This window comes from Gallinula chloropus (genome assembly GCF_964237585.1).
Source record: "Gallinula chloropus genome assembly, chromosome: 28".
In the NCBI taxonomy this organism is placed as follows: domain Eukaryota; kingdom Metazoa; phylum Chordata; class Aves; order Gruiformes; family Rallidae; genus Gallinula; species Gallinula chloropus.
The window spans coordinates 584,894-599,206 of NC_140113.1; the positions used below are offsets into that span (position 1 = coordinate 584,894).

Consider the following 14,313-nt stretch of genomic DNA (forward strand, 5'->3'; position numbering starts at 1 on the left):
AACAGTGTACCTGAGCATCCCCCACCAAGCTTCAAGTGGGGTCACTGGGATGGAGTTGGTGCCGCGGCATAACCGGGTGCGGAGCGGTGCTGGAAGCAGGTCCTTGATCTGCTGCAATCCCTTCCGTGGGATTACTCTGTTGTGGTGCTTCGGCTTCAAGCTATCAGGTGACTTGGTCTGGTTCTGCCAGCTCACTGAGGAGGCAGCTGGATCAGCAGGGGGGTTTCCTCTCTGCAGGGTACCAGCCCTGTCCCAGTGGTGCTGCTGGAGGGAAAGGTCGTTACAGAAAGAAGTGCTGTTCCATTCCCAAAGGCTCCTGTTAGTGGTGGGAAGCAGCGGTTTTCCTTCCTCCAGGGACTGAACGTACCGTGATTTGTTCCTTCCCCTCAGGATTACTCCCAGCCGATCACCTGTGTCACAGACAGGGGACACTTCATTGTGCGGATCCGAGGTATTGGTGCCCGGGCGGTCCTGGGCTTCCCCCTCCACCTGGACTTCTCCACCTGTCCAGTCAAGTACAGCAGCCAGAAGACTCTGCTGGTTCGCAACATTGGTAACCGGGAGGCCCGCTACTCCATCAGCACTCAGAGGTAAGGGACCTCACTTCATTTGCCCAACAAAAGGTGTGTGTGGGTGTTTTTCTTCTAGAGCTCTAGAGCAGCAAGTTTCACTGCCAGGAGCTTGCTCCGACACGGGCTTCCCCCAGAGTCACAGTGTCCTTCAGGTGCCTCCAGGCACTGCAGCGTGGGATCCTCCACAGCTATAGATGGGATCTCTGCTCCCTGCCATCCATGAGCTGCAGGGGGACAGCCTGCTTCACCATGGTCTTCCCCACAGACTGCAGGGGAATCTTTCTCTGTGGTGCCTGAAACACCTCATCATCCCTCCCTGCTCCTTCTTCCCTGGCCTTGGTGTCTGCACAGTTCCTCACATCATCTCACTCCTGTCTCTGGGGGCAAAAAGCAGCTTCTTGGTGGTTTTTTTCCCTCTAACTGTGATTCTGAGGCACTGTGACCATCCCTGATGGGCTCGGCCTTGGTCAGCAGCGACTCCAGCCTTGAGTTGGCTGGGGTTTGCTCCGTGGGGCTTCAGAGAGCTTCTGGTTGCTTCTTGCAGAAGCCACCCCTGCAGATCTCCCCCTTCTCCAGCAGAACCCAGCCATGCAAAGCCACAACACAGGTACAGGCACATGTGAGAGAGGAGGACAGCAGTGGGGTAGAAGGGAATGAGAGATTCATCTGAGCATGTAGAGGCCAGCTGATGGGCCTGTATCCTCTATGTTTTATCTGTGCAGGTTGAACTTCTGGTTTAGTTGATGCAACTTCTCTTTTCTGGCCTGAGCAAAGTCAGGCTCTTGCCCATTCACAAACCAGCTCAGGTGCCACCGTTGCCCAGTCTGCTGTCCTGCTTGTGCCACTTGTCTTTGCCTCCCCTCTCTGGGTTCCCTTCCCTGGCACCAAGCGTAGAACTTTCTGCTCTCCCCATTAGGGTGCTTTTGCAGCCCATCTCCCATCCTTAACTGTTCCTCACAGTACTGAGAGCTCAGCTCGTGCATCTGGTCACATCCTGGTGATGTTCCCTGCCCGGTCATCGTTTGTCCGAGGACTTGGCTGTTTTCTGTTCTGCTTTTTGCTCCAGAGAGGAGCTCGTCAGTGAATGTGTGGGGCCAATTCAGCATCTTCGATAGCTTCCAGAAAACGTGGTCGCATTTTGGCCATGATTTGACTGCTTTTTCATGAAAAAACCCCAGCCAGCCCCCCCAGCACTGCCCATTCTTCAGTGTGCTCTGTGCCTGCCCTCCCTCCGCAGCAGGGCCGTGCCCAGCCCCTAACCGCAGCGCTTGGGAATAAAAATCCCAGGAGGCTAAATCCAGTAAGTCTCTTCCCATTGCTCTTGTGGTTCAGGCAGGAGAATGAGTTCCTTCTCCGTGACATTGGCAGAGAGAAATGTCATTCCAATAGGTTTAAGATGAAAATGGTGTCTGGGAGCAGACAAGGCGCAGCGCTGCCTTTTCCTGCGGCGATGGACGTTGTGCTCTGCTGTGCTCCAGGGACAGAGAGGGTCGGTCTGGGATTAGATCCCTCTAGGAGTGTCCCCACCCAGCTCGGAAAGCTCGGGAGATGATCCTCCAAGGCAGAGCGCTCAGCGATCCTCTGTGGTACCCATACACTACAGGGAGGTGTGGGGATGCACAAAGACCACCCGAGGTTCTGAAATTAGGGCGGAGGTGCAGGAAAAGGGGGGAAGGGAAGGTTGGGCTTGGGAGGTGCTGAGTGTACCTGGGATTTTTCAGTGCAGTCTGGGATGCTTTGTCCTGAGGGACTGGGTTTGCTGGGATGGTTATGCTGCTTGACTTTGGCTGTTCTACTGCTGCCACAAAGTAGCATGTGCAAAGGTTAAGCCTTTGGGTTTGGTGGGGTTTTCCCTGCTGTAGGTCTGGGTGGACAGGGTGGGGCATTTCAGTCCCGAGTAACTTTGCTGTCTGCCTTGGGGCTGGAGGTAGCTTTTAATGAACTAGGTTCTCCCCAACTCAACTGGTTTTAGGATGCCAATTAAGGCAGCAGTAGACCAAAGAAAGCTTGGCTGTTAGAAGATGAAGGTAGCCCGGGACTCGCAGTATAGTGCAGCCTCCTTGCACGCTGTGTTTACTGAGCATGTGGCTGCAGGAGAGAAGCCAACGTGGTGCTTTGAGGGCCTGTGTCACAGACTTGCCAGCTTCTTTCACTTGTCAGCTGCCTTTCTGCATTATGTCAGGAGTATGATGGCCCTTGGTATCCTCGTGGGACATAACTTGAGCCCACTTCTGTCAAGATGGGGAAGCTTGACCCCTGGTGAGAGTAAGCAAGCCCTAAATACCAAGGTAGATAATTATCAGAGTGCTTACAGGTCTAGTGTTGCTCTCTTGCTGAAGGGCCGTAATGGGCAAGATTTCAGCAGGTCCTGGTGTGAAGGAGTCTCCTGGGTTGGTGTGCCTAGATGAGGTTATAGGAGTTGGGGACTGCAAGGTGCTGCTGGGAGATCAGGCCCTGCGAAACTTCAGACATTGTGCAACAAAGCAAGCGGACAGCTGGATGTAGTAAAAGCATGCCAGAAGAAAAGGAGCTATTAATCCCCCTCCAAACCTTCTCTCCTGTCTTTCAGGAGTAGCAGGTTTATAGGTGGCAGAAAAAAACCGGATGTCCCAGGGACATCAGGGTCAAGCTGTGCATGCAAACACCTCTTACCTGCTCTGGGCTCTTCAAAACCCATTCTCTGATGGTATGGTCCAGACTGGAGCCTGGCTGCAGAATCTGGGGGGGATGACGTCATTTCATACCCTCTGGACTTCGGAGAGCGAGGGTAGCCAGCCGTGTTTCTGACCCCCTGTGTTCTGGGTTGCTGCTGCCAGCTGCTTGTTTGCTCCTCACACAAGCGAGCTGCCGGGAACTAGACTGCAAAAGAGCCCCCAGAGCTCCCACCACAGTCCTGATGAGTGTGTGTGTCTCTGTTGCAGCCCTTTCTCTGTCGATCGCTCCAGCGGTACGCTCGGCATCGGTGAGGCCATGCAAGTAAGAGTGGACTTCCACCCGCTGAAGTCTGGGGATTATTGCGGTTCCCTGATAGTTCACTACGACACAGGTGAGTGTCCTATCTGCAGGTCTGCGTCCTTCAAAGCAGAACAAGGCTGAACTTCCTTTGCAATCTACTTGTAAACCCTTTTGTTTCAAAACCTCTGTGCATTTTGGTGCTTAGAAGGGCAAAGGCTGAGTCTGTCCTTATTCTGTCTGTCTGGTGTCCTGGCCCATCCCTGGGCGTTCCCTGCTGTCAGCATGGTGGCCACCACCCCACACCCCTGTGACAGTCATCTGCCATCATTGCCTATTGTCCCAAGCACCCAAATTCCCTTGCTGGGTGCTATCCCCCAGCTTTACCTCCAAGAAAAGTGAAAACCAGCTGGTGTTTCGGGGCTGTTAGAGTGCATCCCCCTCAACAGGAAGGAGAATGCTTTGGGAATCTGTTTTCCTGGGAGCTGCTGGGTGGAGGAAGGATGAACCTTGAATCTGGGCGACCGCGTGCATACGCGCGTGTGATGTTCCATTCCGAACCAGTGCTGGATTTGGTCCTGTAAGCGCAACGTGTGTGTGGGGGGGTGTGTGTCTCTATGGGATGCTGTCACATGCCCACTGTCCCTTACACACCTCTGTCCCATATGCCGCTTCCCCGTGGTCTTGCTCCAGCCCCTTTTTCTACGCCGCCCTCTAAATCCCACTCTTGACAACATCAGGACTAAAGCAGCCAGGACATGGGGGCTCCTGGGATTTGTCAGGAAGAGACAGGTAGGAAATCTTTACGAGGGTCCGAGGTGCCACCGAAGTGCCATCAGCTTCCTAGGTGGCTTTAAGAACAAGTTGAGGGGGGGAAAACTCAAGGAGAAGGTGAGATGTTAAACAGCTTCTGTCAGGATCTTCATGGCTTGCTTGGAAAACCTGAGTCTTGTTCTCACTGAAGCAGCTGGTTCCTCCCCAGCTTACATGGGGTTGGGTTTCTGCAGTGATGCTTAATGTTTGCTGCAACTGGGACAAGCCTGTCCCTGTCCCTGCTTGAGCAAATGTAGAGGAAGTCACAGTTCTCCCTCTGCCCGATATTGGGTGGATTGAAGTGGCAGCTCTTCAGACTGTCCTGATCCAGGAGTACGGGCACTGCTTCTACAACACAGGGAAGCTCTTGTCTGCATCCCATCCTGCCATGGGCTGTCGCTTTGCTCCTTGCTCTGCCACCTTCTTTTCTGGCCCACACGCTGCAGGCATCTTTTGGGGGGGATCAGTGAGAGACTGGGAGAGACTTGACACTTGTGGTGGGCCTGGAGGAGATGCCGTGTGAGCTGTGGCTGAGGTGGGACTCCCCTGGGAATGAGGGGTAATAAAAGCTGTAGCCCTTTCTTCTGTGACCTGAGGCTCGCTGCGTTCCTCGTACTTCCATCGGCAAGTGAGAGGAGTAAAGAGTCCCCTTTGCTTTCTTCCAGGTGAAGACATGAACACACACCTTCATGGAGTGGCTGTAGATGTCAACATCTGTCTGGATGAGGAGCCTGTGACCATTGAGAAGACCTACCTCACGCTGTCGAAGCGCAGATGCGTGGCCATCCACAACCGCAGTGACATCATCGCCCGCTTCCAGTGGAAGGCTTGTGGCACGCAGGAGGAGGAGGATCAGCGGGAGAGAAGGTCCGTTTCAAAGATGCCTTTGGTTAGGTACCCTGCCCAAGGGGAACGCTACCGTCTGGCCTCGAGGGGGGTTGGTGCTTTTAGGACAAGTCAGCCATCCACAGCATCAGGGTGGGTGTCCCTGGGCTTTAGGGTAATGGAGCTGGGTGCTTCCCATCCCAGTTCCATCCACCCTCTGGCTGAGGGTGATGTTTTGGGGAGGAAAGCTTGATTGCAGTGAGTGGATTTCCTCTGAGAGCGAGCTCTGGTGTTTGTGGCAGCTGCAGACTGCTGAGAGCCAGTGTCTCCCGGGCTGCAGAGAGTCTGTGAAGCTTCATTGGCCCAGGAGGATGAGGCCATCTCCTGAATAGGTTTGGGCTGTCCAGGTTTCCAGCATGGGGTGTTTCTGCCTTTCCTTCGAGCCTGGGGAGAGTTTGTAGGTGGAAGGGTCTGCAGGGAAGGAAGGTAGGGCAGCATGGGACTTGGAAGTGCATTTGGGCTTCAGAACCCCCTGTCTTCATGGTGGTGAGAGATGGGGCTGGATCTTCAAAGGACGTCTTTGGGGAAGCTTTGAAAGGCCTCTCTCAGGTGGCAGAGACACACTCCGAGCCTGGGAGGTGGAATGATGGGTGGGAGATTGCACTTCAAAGCTTGGGTGATTTGGGAATCCTTTCTCAGAGTGGGGTGGATGCAGGAGCTGATGAGGAAACTGCCACAAACTGGAGGCTTTGTGAGGGCTTCTGAGCAAATAAAGGTGAAGGGAATTAGGTGAGAAATGCCTTGAAGGCCAAAAGTAGTTTTCCACTGTTAACTCTTTTTAATTGCGCAGTGTGTGACTTGTGTGTGAGCTCAGTGTGTTAAAAGAAAACCTCATGACCTCCTCTTGGTAAAGGAATAGTCCAGGGAAGTGCCCCCTCTCCCCACCTGCCTGTCTCAGACTGGGCCCTGAGTGATGCTCTGCCCCTCAGAAGCCATCTTTTTCCCCAATTACATTTGATCTCCTGCCAGCTTGTCCCCTAGACACTTCCCAGGATGTTTGGGGATGGTCGTAGCTCCAGGGCCGCTGACCTGCTGTCAGAGGAGCTGTTGAGGTCTTGGATCAGGGAGGATGTTTTCATGGGAGAAAGCAACACAGGACCCCAGTTTGTGCCCCAAGAAGAGCTGGGTCATTGGAAGCTCTGTCCAGGGGTTTGTCCTGCAGGACTCTCTGGGATGTAAGGGTGGAATTCCTGTCTGCTGATGGAGGTTGAGTTGAGGGTCGCTCATCTCGGGCTGGCAGCCCCCGCTAAACGTGCAGCGTTGCAGGTCAGCCGTGGAGGAACGTCTGCCCTTGCGCTCTACGGGGAGCTGGCCAACGCAAGGAGTTTTGGTGCTGGTGAGGGCACTCGCCCCAGGCTCTGTCTGTGTGCAGCCAGGAACGGCCAGGACTACGTTTCCTTTCCAGTTGTGTTTGAATTGAGCTGGGTGACGATCGCCGTGTGGTTTCTACCCCGCGGCCTCGATGTGCTGCATACGGAGCCGTCTGCTTCCCCCCTCCCTGAGTTGTCAGCTGCTGGTTCCTCGTGGCTGTGGGACTGGAGCGTGAAGGGGGACAGCAGTGCACCCGCTCGGAAGTTCTGCTCCCTTCCCATCTCTGGCTTGTCATCCTTCAAGTCCGGGATGATTTTGGCAACTACTCCCAAGTGAGGATTAACTGTGTCAGAGCTCTGAGGAGAAGGGGAAAAGGGAAAAAGCAGGTGGTTCAGGGCCAGGCTGAAGGGTTTGGGCTCAGAGGTGCCAGTCCTGACGTCTTCATCAGGTGATGTTAGGCTTCCTTTCTCACCGCCTCTGTATTTCTGCACCTACCCACTGATTTCACTGGGATGCTGTGGTGCCTGAATGCCGGAGCCCTGGGATCCTCTGGTGGAGGCGGGGTGGGGAGCAGAGGGGCTGTGGTTGTTCCTTACACCTGCGGGTCTGAAAGGGAAGAGAAGACAGTGATGCTGGGAACCTGCAGCCCAGAGCAGGGGTCTGATGCCCTGCCTGGTGATACGCTGCCCTGGTGCTCCTCATCCTCCTCTGCCTCCCCTGAGCATCCTGGGGGTAGGAGAAGCCAGTTTGAGGATGGAGATGGATTCCCCATTGGTTGTGGCAGCAGCTTTGAGCTAGGTCGCTCTCCTGAGGGCTGCTCACTTGTGTAAGACCCCAGGACGCAAGATCACCTTTCCCGCCTCCTCTTCTGCAGCATCCCCGACCAGAGTGCCAAGGTGCAAGGAGAATCCCTGCTTTCCTCCGACGGGATCTTCAGCATTGAGCCAGCGGTAAGTGAGAGCTTTGAAAGCTCCCTTTCTCTTCTTCCTCCTCCTCTTGCTCTCTGAATGAGGTCACTCAGCAGATCCCTGCTTGATGTGCTGGGAGGAAACATTGGGTTTCTGGTGGGGCCGGGAGAGCTGGTGGCAAAAAGCGTTTCCCAACTCGTGATGGGCACCGGGAGCCTAAAGCTGGGCTTTGCTCCCAGGGCTATAAATGAAGAGCTGCCCAAGTGTCCTGACCACGTTCAGAGGGATGGAGCCTTACATGTAAAGGCACACCTTCCACAGGGCTAACGCAGGGTGTGGGACCATGTCAGTTGAGATGCTGACCCGAAGAGCGAAGCGCTCCTCTGTGGGAAGGAGGGCAAATTCAGCCCCCGGAACTTTGTCACTGTGAGGGTGATGGAGCCCTGGAACAGGCTGCCCAGAGAGGCTGGGGAGTCTCCTTCTCTGGAGACATTGAAGCCCCCCTGGATGCATTCCTGTAGGATTTACCATGTGTGACCCTGCTCTGGCAGGGGGTGGGACTGGATGAGCTTTGGAGGTCCCTTTCAGCTCCTAACGGTCTGTGAGTCCGTGACTGGCCGGCACCTCTGAAGCGATCCTGCTGGACTCGCTGGAGTGTGAGCTGGGCTGGTTGCTCCGCTATAGCCCTAATTTAAGAAAATGCCTCTCCCAGGTGCCAGTAAAGGTCAGGGACTGGGAAAGTTTTTCGTAGCTGCTTCCAAACTCCCTTATAAATATTGTTGATCAGTGTTACTGGCTCTTTCCTCTTCCCTGGTGCTCTAAATATCGGCTCATGGGGCCACGGTTGGAACGAAAGGATGTGACGTTTGAAGATAAATGGTTTGCTGTCTGCTTCTGTTTTAGGAGGGAGAGATTTGGCCAAATTGTTCAGCTGAAATTAGTGTGACCTTTAAGCCTGAAGAAGCCAGAGTGTATCAACAAAAGTTCTACTGCGACATCTCAGGTACGGCTCCGGTCCCCTCCTGCTCTTGCCCATGGTGGGGAGGAGCCTGGCTGAGGTATTATGGTGGGAATTTGGGGAGTTGCTTCTCCCTAGACATCCTAAAGCCCTGTGGTGGTTAGATGCTGCTGCAGGTGGCGAGCCCTGGAGCACCCAGGTGTGGAGCTGTATGTTGGGTGCAGGTGGTGCTGAGCTGCATGAGTATAAACAGCAGATTTTTGTCTTGGGTTGTGTTTTCCTGAGCTTTACACCTTCCTTGAGTGGATTTCAAAGCTCATCTTAGCACATGGGAAGAGATTCAGAGGTGGCGTTGGAAACTCAGCATCACCCCAAATCCTGTGTTCAGTTTGGGCACCTGACTCCAAGAAGGACATGGAGGTCCTGGAGCGTGTCTAGAGAAGGGCAGTGGGGCTGGGGAAGGGGCTGGAGGGCAAATCCTCTGAGGAGCGGCTGAGGGAGCTGGGGGCGTTCAGCCTGGAGAAGAGGAGGCGGAGGGGAGACGTTATTGCTCTCTCTAGCTCCCTGAAAGGAGGCTGTGGGGAGCTGGGGCTCAGCCTCTTCTCACAGCTAAGTAGCGAGAGGACGAGAGGGAATGGCTGCAAGTTGTGCCAGGGGAGGTTCGGGTTAGAAAGGAGGAGAAATTTCTTCTCCGAAAGAGCGGTTGGGCATTGGAAGGGGCTGCCCAGGGAGGTGGTGGAGTCACCGTCCCTCAGGAAAGGTTGGATGAGGTACTTAGGGACATGGTTTAGTGAGTAATAGAGGTGGGGGGGGGGGATGGTTGGGCTGGATGATCTTGGAGGTCCTTTCCAGCCTTAATGATTGTGTGATTGTTTCAGGGTGCAAAGTGATGGCTCAATTAGAAAGCAGCCCAAGGGTTTGGTCAGAAAGGAGAAAGCAGCCCAAAGGCATATCTGCCAAGGGAAGGGTCCTGTACCTTTCCCTGGATCTTCCTGGGCTGATCTCTGCCAGCCCCAAGTCGGAGGCTAGAGCCTGGAAAATGCGGGATCAGAGGGAATTGCTGTTCTGACATTGAATTCTCTCCCCAGGCCGTGAGACCAGGCTGCCCCTGTGCATCCAAGGGGAAGGCATAGGGCCTCAGCTGCGCTCCAGCTTTGAGCGTCTGGACATCGGGGATGTCTTCATGGGAGCAGCACACAAGTACGAGGTGAGCTGTGAGAGCTAGCAGGGCTTGGGCTGGAGCCTGCTGGCTCCTTGTGGGATTTCTGGCAGCTCAGGAGTTGTGAGCAGGGCAGTTCTGTGCCAGCTGGACAAAGGCAGAGGTTCTATGGAGTTATCACTGCTTTGCCTGGAAAAAACCCAAAGGCAGAACTTGTCCCGTTGTATTTCCTTTGCCTTCTGCCTTGCAGGTGTTCATTGTTGAATTAGAAAGCAAATGGGTCTTCTCTAAAGGAAATGTCCTTCTGTGTTTCCATTTTGCCTTCCTGCTGCAGGTGGTGCTGTTTAACAAAGGACTCATCCAAGCTGCCTTCAGCTTGGTTCCTCCAGCTACAGCTCTGGGCTCCTGCTTCACCTTTCTCCCCAGCGAGGGGGAGATTTTGCCAGACGATCTCCAGGTCATCCAGATCTCCTTCAGTTCCACCATCCTGGGGAAGTTCACAGAAGAATTCAAGTTCAATGTGAATGGATCCCCTGAGCCCGTGACCTTGTCTATCAGGTGAGTGGGGAGGTTACAGGAGCTTGGTGGGCACCTCTGGAGTTATCTCTGGGTAGTGATCTCCCACCTGCCTCACTTTCTGGTGAAGCAGAGAGAAAAAGGTGTTGTGGGAGGTCTTGGCATGGGGATGCTAGGTTAAGAGCTGAGAGCCTTTAACCTTGGCTCCAGTTTGAACCTTGCAACCCAGGGGTGATGACCTTCCTTCCTTCCTATGCCCTCAATATACCCTGTTTAACTCTGAAAGACTTGGGTGCCTGTGGGAAGTACCTTGGCCTTCTTGGTGGAGCTTTCCAGGACACTCTTGGCACGGAGTTTGGCAGCGACAGGTTCCTATCGTGAGCCTTTGACACCCCAGTGTGATGATCCTGGGTCTGGAAGTGACTACCCATGCTGGGAAAAGTTTAACTGGAAAGGTGTGGAGATGCCTGCTGCCCAGGGTGGGTACCAGGAGCTGGTAGCTCCTTCCCCCTTTGGGTTGCGGCAGGCGTGTGATGGGCTGTAGATGGGTCTGGGATGGGTCTGTGATGTCCCACGTGAAGGCACAGCGAGGCCAAAAGCACTTTGGAGACCCTTGAGCAACAGGCCAGCCTGGGTGATTTTGTGTTTTATAATCCTCTGTTAAGAATCCACCCAACCTGGGTAGCAGCAGGCTCAGTGTCATCCCTCGCACTCCTGTGTTGGGACAAGGTGTCCTCCCAGCTCCTGTGCAGCGAGTGCTGTGCTGCCTCCTTTCTGCAGCTGGAAAAGCGCCGATGCAGGAGCCTGGGAGCTCTCTGCAGCAAGAACTTGGGCATCATCCTGTGGGCCGGTGCTGGTGCAGAAGACAATGTGCACCAAGCCGAGGAGGGGAAAGAGAAAAGGCTGCTAAGAGAGTCAAAGCTCCTTTCTCAGGCTCTCAGCAGCGGATAAACTTGTCCCAGTGGGTCATAACCATGGGCTGTTGGGATAGTGTGGTGTAGGCAGGCAAGATGTGGGGCTGGCTGTGCCTCCTTGGCCAGCAGCCTCCTGCTAGATCAAGGTAGCCAAGAAATGAAAGGAATCTGCAGTGGGTTTTGCCAGTGAGGCAAGAGAAACCGGTAAAAACAGAACAAGAAGTTTATTGCTTGAAGAGAGAGCGGGGAGTCGGTGTGACCAACTGGAGCTTCAAGACACCCACCCACCCGCTCGAGCTGAGCGCCCCGCTCCTCGGGAGGCTTTGAATGCTGGATTGAGTCCCATGCAGAGAACAACTCCCATTTGGATGTGAGCTGGCTGGTGGGATACTGGGCTATGAAGAAGGGAATGAGGATGAGTGTTTGAGCAGTTCTTTGTTATCCTTCCCACTCAGCAAGAACCCCCGAGTCCACTAATGCTGCCATAGATGTGATCGTTCCCAAAACATCCGCGTTTCCCCCCCAGGTGGAGCTGGGCTCGGGTGGCATCAGCCATGAGGTGAATTCATGAATGGTGTGTGGCTCCAAGGGCCGATTTCAGGCAGTGATGGCGAGTTTCAGAGTTTGGAGCTGATTTTAGGGACCGGAGAGGAGGTGTGGTGGGTTCAGGGCCCCGTGTTTGGTTTAAGATGTGTTGTTCTTGGCTGTGTCAGCAGTGAGAAGCTGATACATTCCTGTGTAGAATTGTTGGTGATCTTGTTGTGGTTGGTGGGTGTCTGTGCGCTCCCTAGGATTCTGATAATTGTGTGGATCCAGATCTCCTGAGAAGACGCTCAGCCACTCAATGGAAACGCTGGCTCCAGCTGAGACGAAGGGAACCTGAGGAGGGTTACTCCATTGAGTCCGCTTTTGTGTGGGCATCTCTACCCATGCGTTAGAGATGGGGAAACTGAGTCACGGAGCCATCGCTTGTTTGGGGCCCCTCATTGAGCCAACTTGGGGGCATAGCTTTGCCCTATCCTGCCTGACACTGTGCCCTAAGCCCCATCTGATAGCTGCTGGCCACCTCCTGTCCCCTTGAATGAGGGCAAGGGTGTGAGGGGCTGGTTTGAAACCCGCCGTGGTTCTGACACCGGCTCTTACCCGCCCGAGCAGCAGGGAGAGCTGAAAGCTCTGCAGTTCTCTAACTCAGCCAGTGCCTTGTCTGTCTGTCCTCACAGTGGCTGCGTCATTGGACCAACGCTCCACTTCGATGTGCCTGCCCTCTGCTTCGGTGACGTCTCCTTCGGTGAGTGCGCCCTGGGCTTGGACCGCGGGCCGAGAGGTCCATGCGTTACCGAAACGGGGCGCTTGGAACCTCAGAGCACCCAGAATGTGTGTTCCTCTGCAGCAGCAGCCTTCAGGGTGTTCAAAGCAGGACTGATACCCTTGGCAGCAGAATGGCCGCGAGGGTATCAGTCCCTGAAATGCCCCGGGAATGGGAGATGGGGAAAAAAGGGTGATGCTGGCGGGGGAAAGAAGGGCGGTGCCTGGGAGGGGGAGAAGGGCGACGCTGGGGTTGGGGGAAAAGGGAGACGTTGGAGGGGGAGAAGGGTGATGGAGCTGTGAACCAGCCTGAAGCTGCTCTGGATAAATGTTGGGAGGACAGGAGCCATTCAGTCCCCTGAGCCTTAGTGTGAAATGTTAATTAGTGCTGGGAGGGCACCTTGTTATCACCTACCCCATAATATGCCCAAGCCATAGCTCTGCGCAGAGCTCCTTCCCTGTGTCCCACCACCCCAAAAGCCCAGTTCTGCTGAGCCAGCAGCGCTGGTGGCTGAGCATCCAGAGCTCCATTGAAATGCAGGTTCTGGTTCTCCATCTCTGCCTCACAAAAGGCTTTTTACTGAGATGAGGTGAAGTTTTTAATGGGAAATCAGTTGTGGATTGATGGAAGGGCCATTATCGAGATGGGCCAGCCAAACCAGATGTCTTCTCCTGGGCTGGTCTCCTGCCTCTGCAGAACATCCCCACTGAGTGGGGTTATGCCACTGGTGCGGCAGGGAAAGCTGGTGTCAGAGCTTTTTGAGCAGTAATGAGACGTCGCCGTTCGTTAGGGAAGGTGAGACACGGCTTCTGCTGATTTCTCAGCCAGTGTCAGGCTCAGCTCCTGCCAAGTGGGCTGCAAACCTTCACGTGCTCCATCTGGTCACCCTGAAACAGGAGATGCCGTAAGGCTCCAGCTAACAAAACTGCATCAGAGGGCTTTGCATCGGGCTGTAGCTCCCCATTTCATCCATCCCTGCTTTTACTGCAGCTTCTCCTTGGTGCCAACCTGCTCTTCCGTATTGCAAACCACGGGGGGTGTTCATGGGGAGTTTTACGGATCCGATTCTGGGAGTAAATGCTCTGTCTGGCTGCTCACTCTTACGTGAGACGTAACCGGTGCTGGTGTCGGGGCAGCTGAGAGAGAAAAACTGATGGCTTTGGGCATCAGAGCTGCCAAGGAGGGATCTCCATCACCAGCCTGGCACAGAGCTTCCATGGCAATTAATTCCTTGCTGGGCTTCTCAATTAGCTGCAGTTGAGATTGAAGAGAGCCAAAGTCCAGGCGCAGTTTTACCGTGAGAGGCTGTTCAGCCCAGGAATGGTGGGATAACGGGGGCATAAATCCCTCTGTGTGTCTCTTCCCCAGGCTTCCCTCACACCTTGTCGTGTCGCCTCAAAAACACCTCCTTGGTGCCCATGACTTTCCACCTTCGCATCCCCGGGGACGGCTCGGGAGGGCCCAGCGTTACCAGTGCTGCTTGGCTGTCGAACAACGATCCTGAGCCCTGGAGATGGGGAGTTGAAGGTTCCATCAGGCCGTCCGAATTTACCATCAAGCCTTGCAGCGGGACCATCCGCGCCCTGGGATCCAGGAATATCAAGGTGTGGGGAGAATCCGTCCGGCCGTGCTTCAGCAGATGGAGCTGAAGCTTCACTGGTGGGGAGGGTCCGGGGGGGCTTTAGTGATGGGAGGCAGATAGATGCACTTGTGTTGTCTGGGTTGGTCCGGGATGTTTGTGAAGGGGCATCGGTTTGTTTCCAGAACCATCCGCTGAGCATCCTGTGCCCTATGGTCAGGTGCGGAAGCCACGTGTGTGCTTGAGCGCTGCGTGGAGCTGTGGCTTTGGCTTAACCGTGGGCAGAGGAAGGATGAGGACAGCGGGTGGCCATTAGAGAGATGCCCTTGTGTAAAGCAGTTTGCTTTTCTTCCCGGACTTGTTTTCCCTCTCCCAGTGAGCAGAGGAGCTGCATCCACTGCAGCCATCCCTAGGGGGGGCTGAAGCAGCTCTGCCAGGTG

At 54.7% G+C, this 14,313-nt stretch overlaps 1 protein-coding gene across 1 annotated transcript; it reads left to right on the forward strand.

Moving 5' to 3' along the window:
- Positions 1-6,422: 6,422 nt before the first annotated feature.
- On the forward strand, positions 6,423-13,943 carry LOC311201691 (hydrocephalus-inducing protein-like; the record flags this gene model as incomplete). The annotated part of the gene is made up of 7 exons (XM_084276120.1): positions 6,423-6,865; positions 7,408-7,483; positions 8,345-8,444; positions 9,488-9,606; positions 9,893-10,116; positions 12,209-12,276; positions 13,663-13,943. 7 exons carry the CDS (start codon positions 6,423-6,425, stop codon positions 13,941-13,943), a joined length of 1,311 nt encoding a protein of 436 aa, XP_084132246.1.
- Positions 13,944-14,313: the final 370 nt, after the last annotated feature.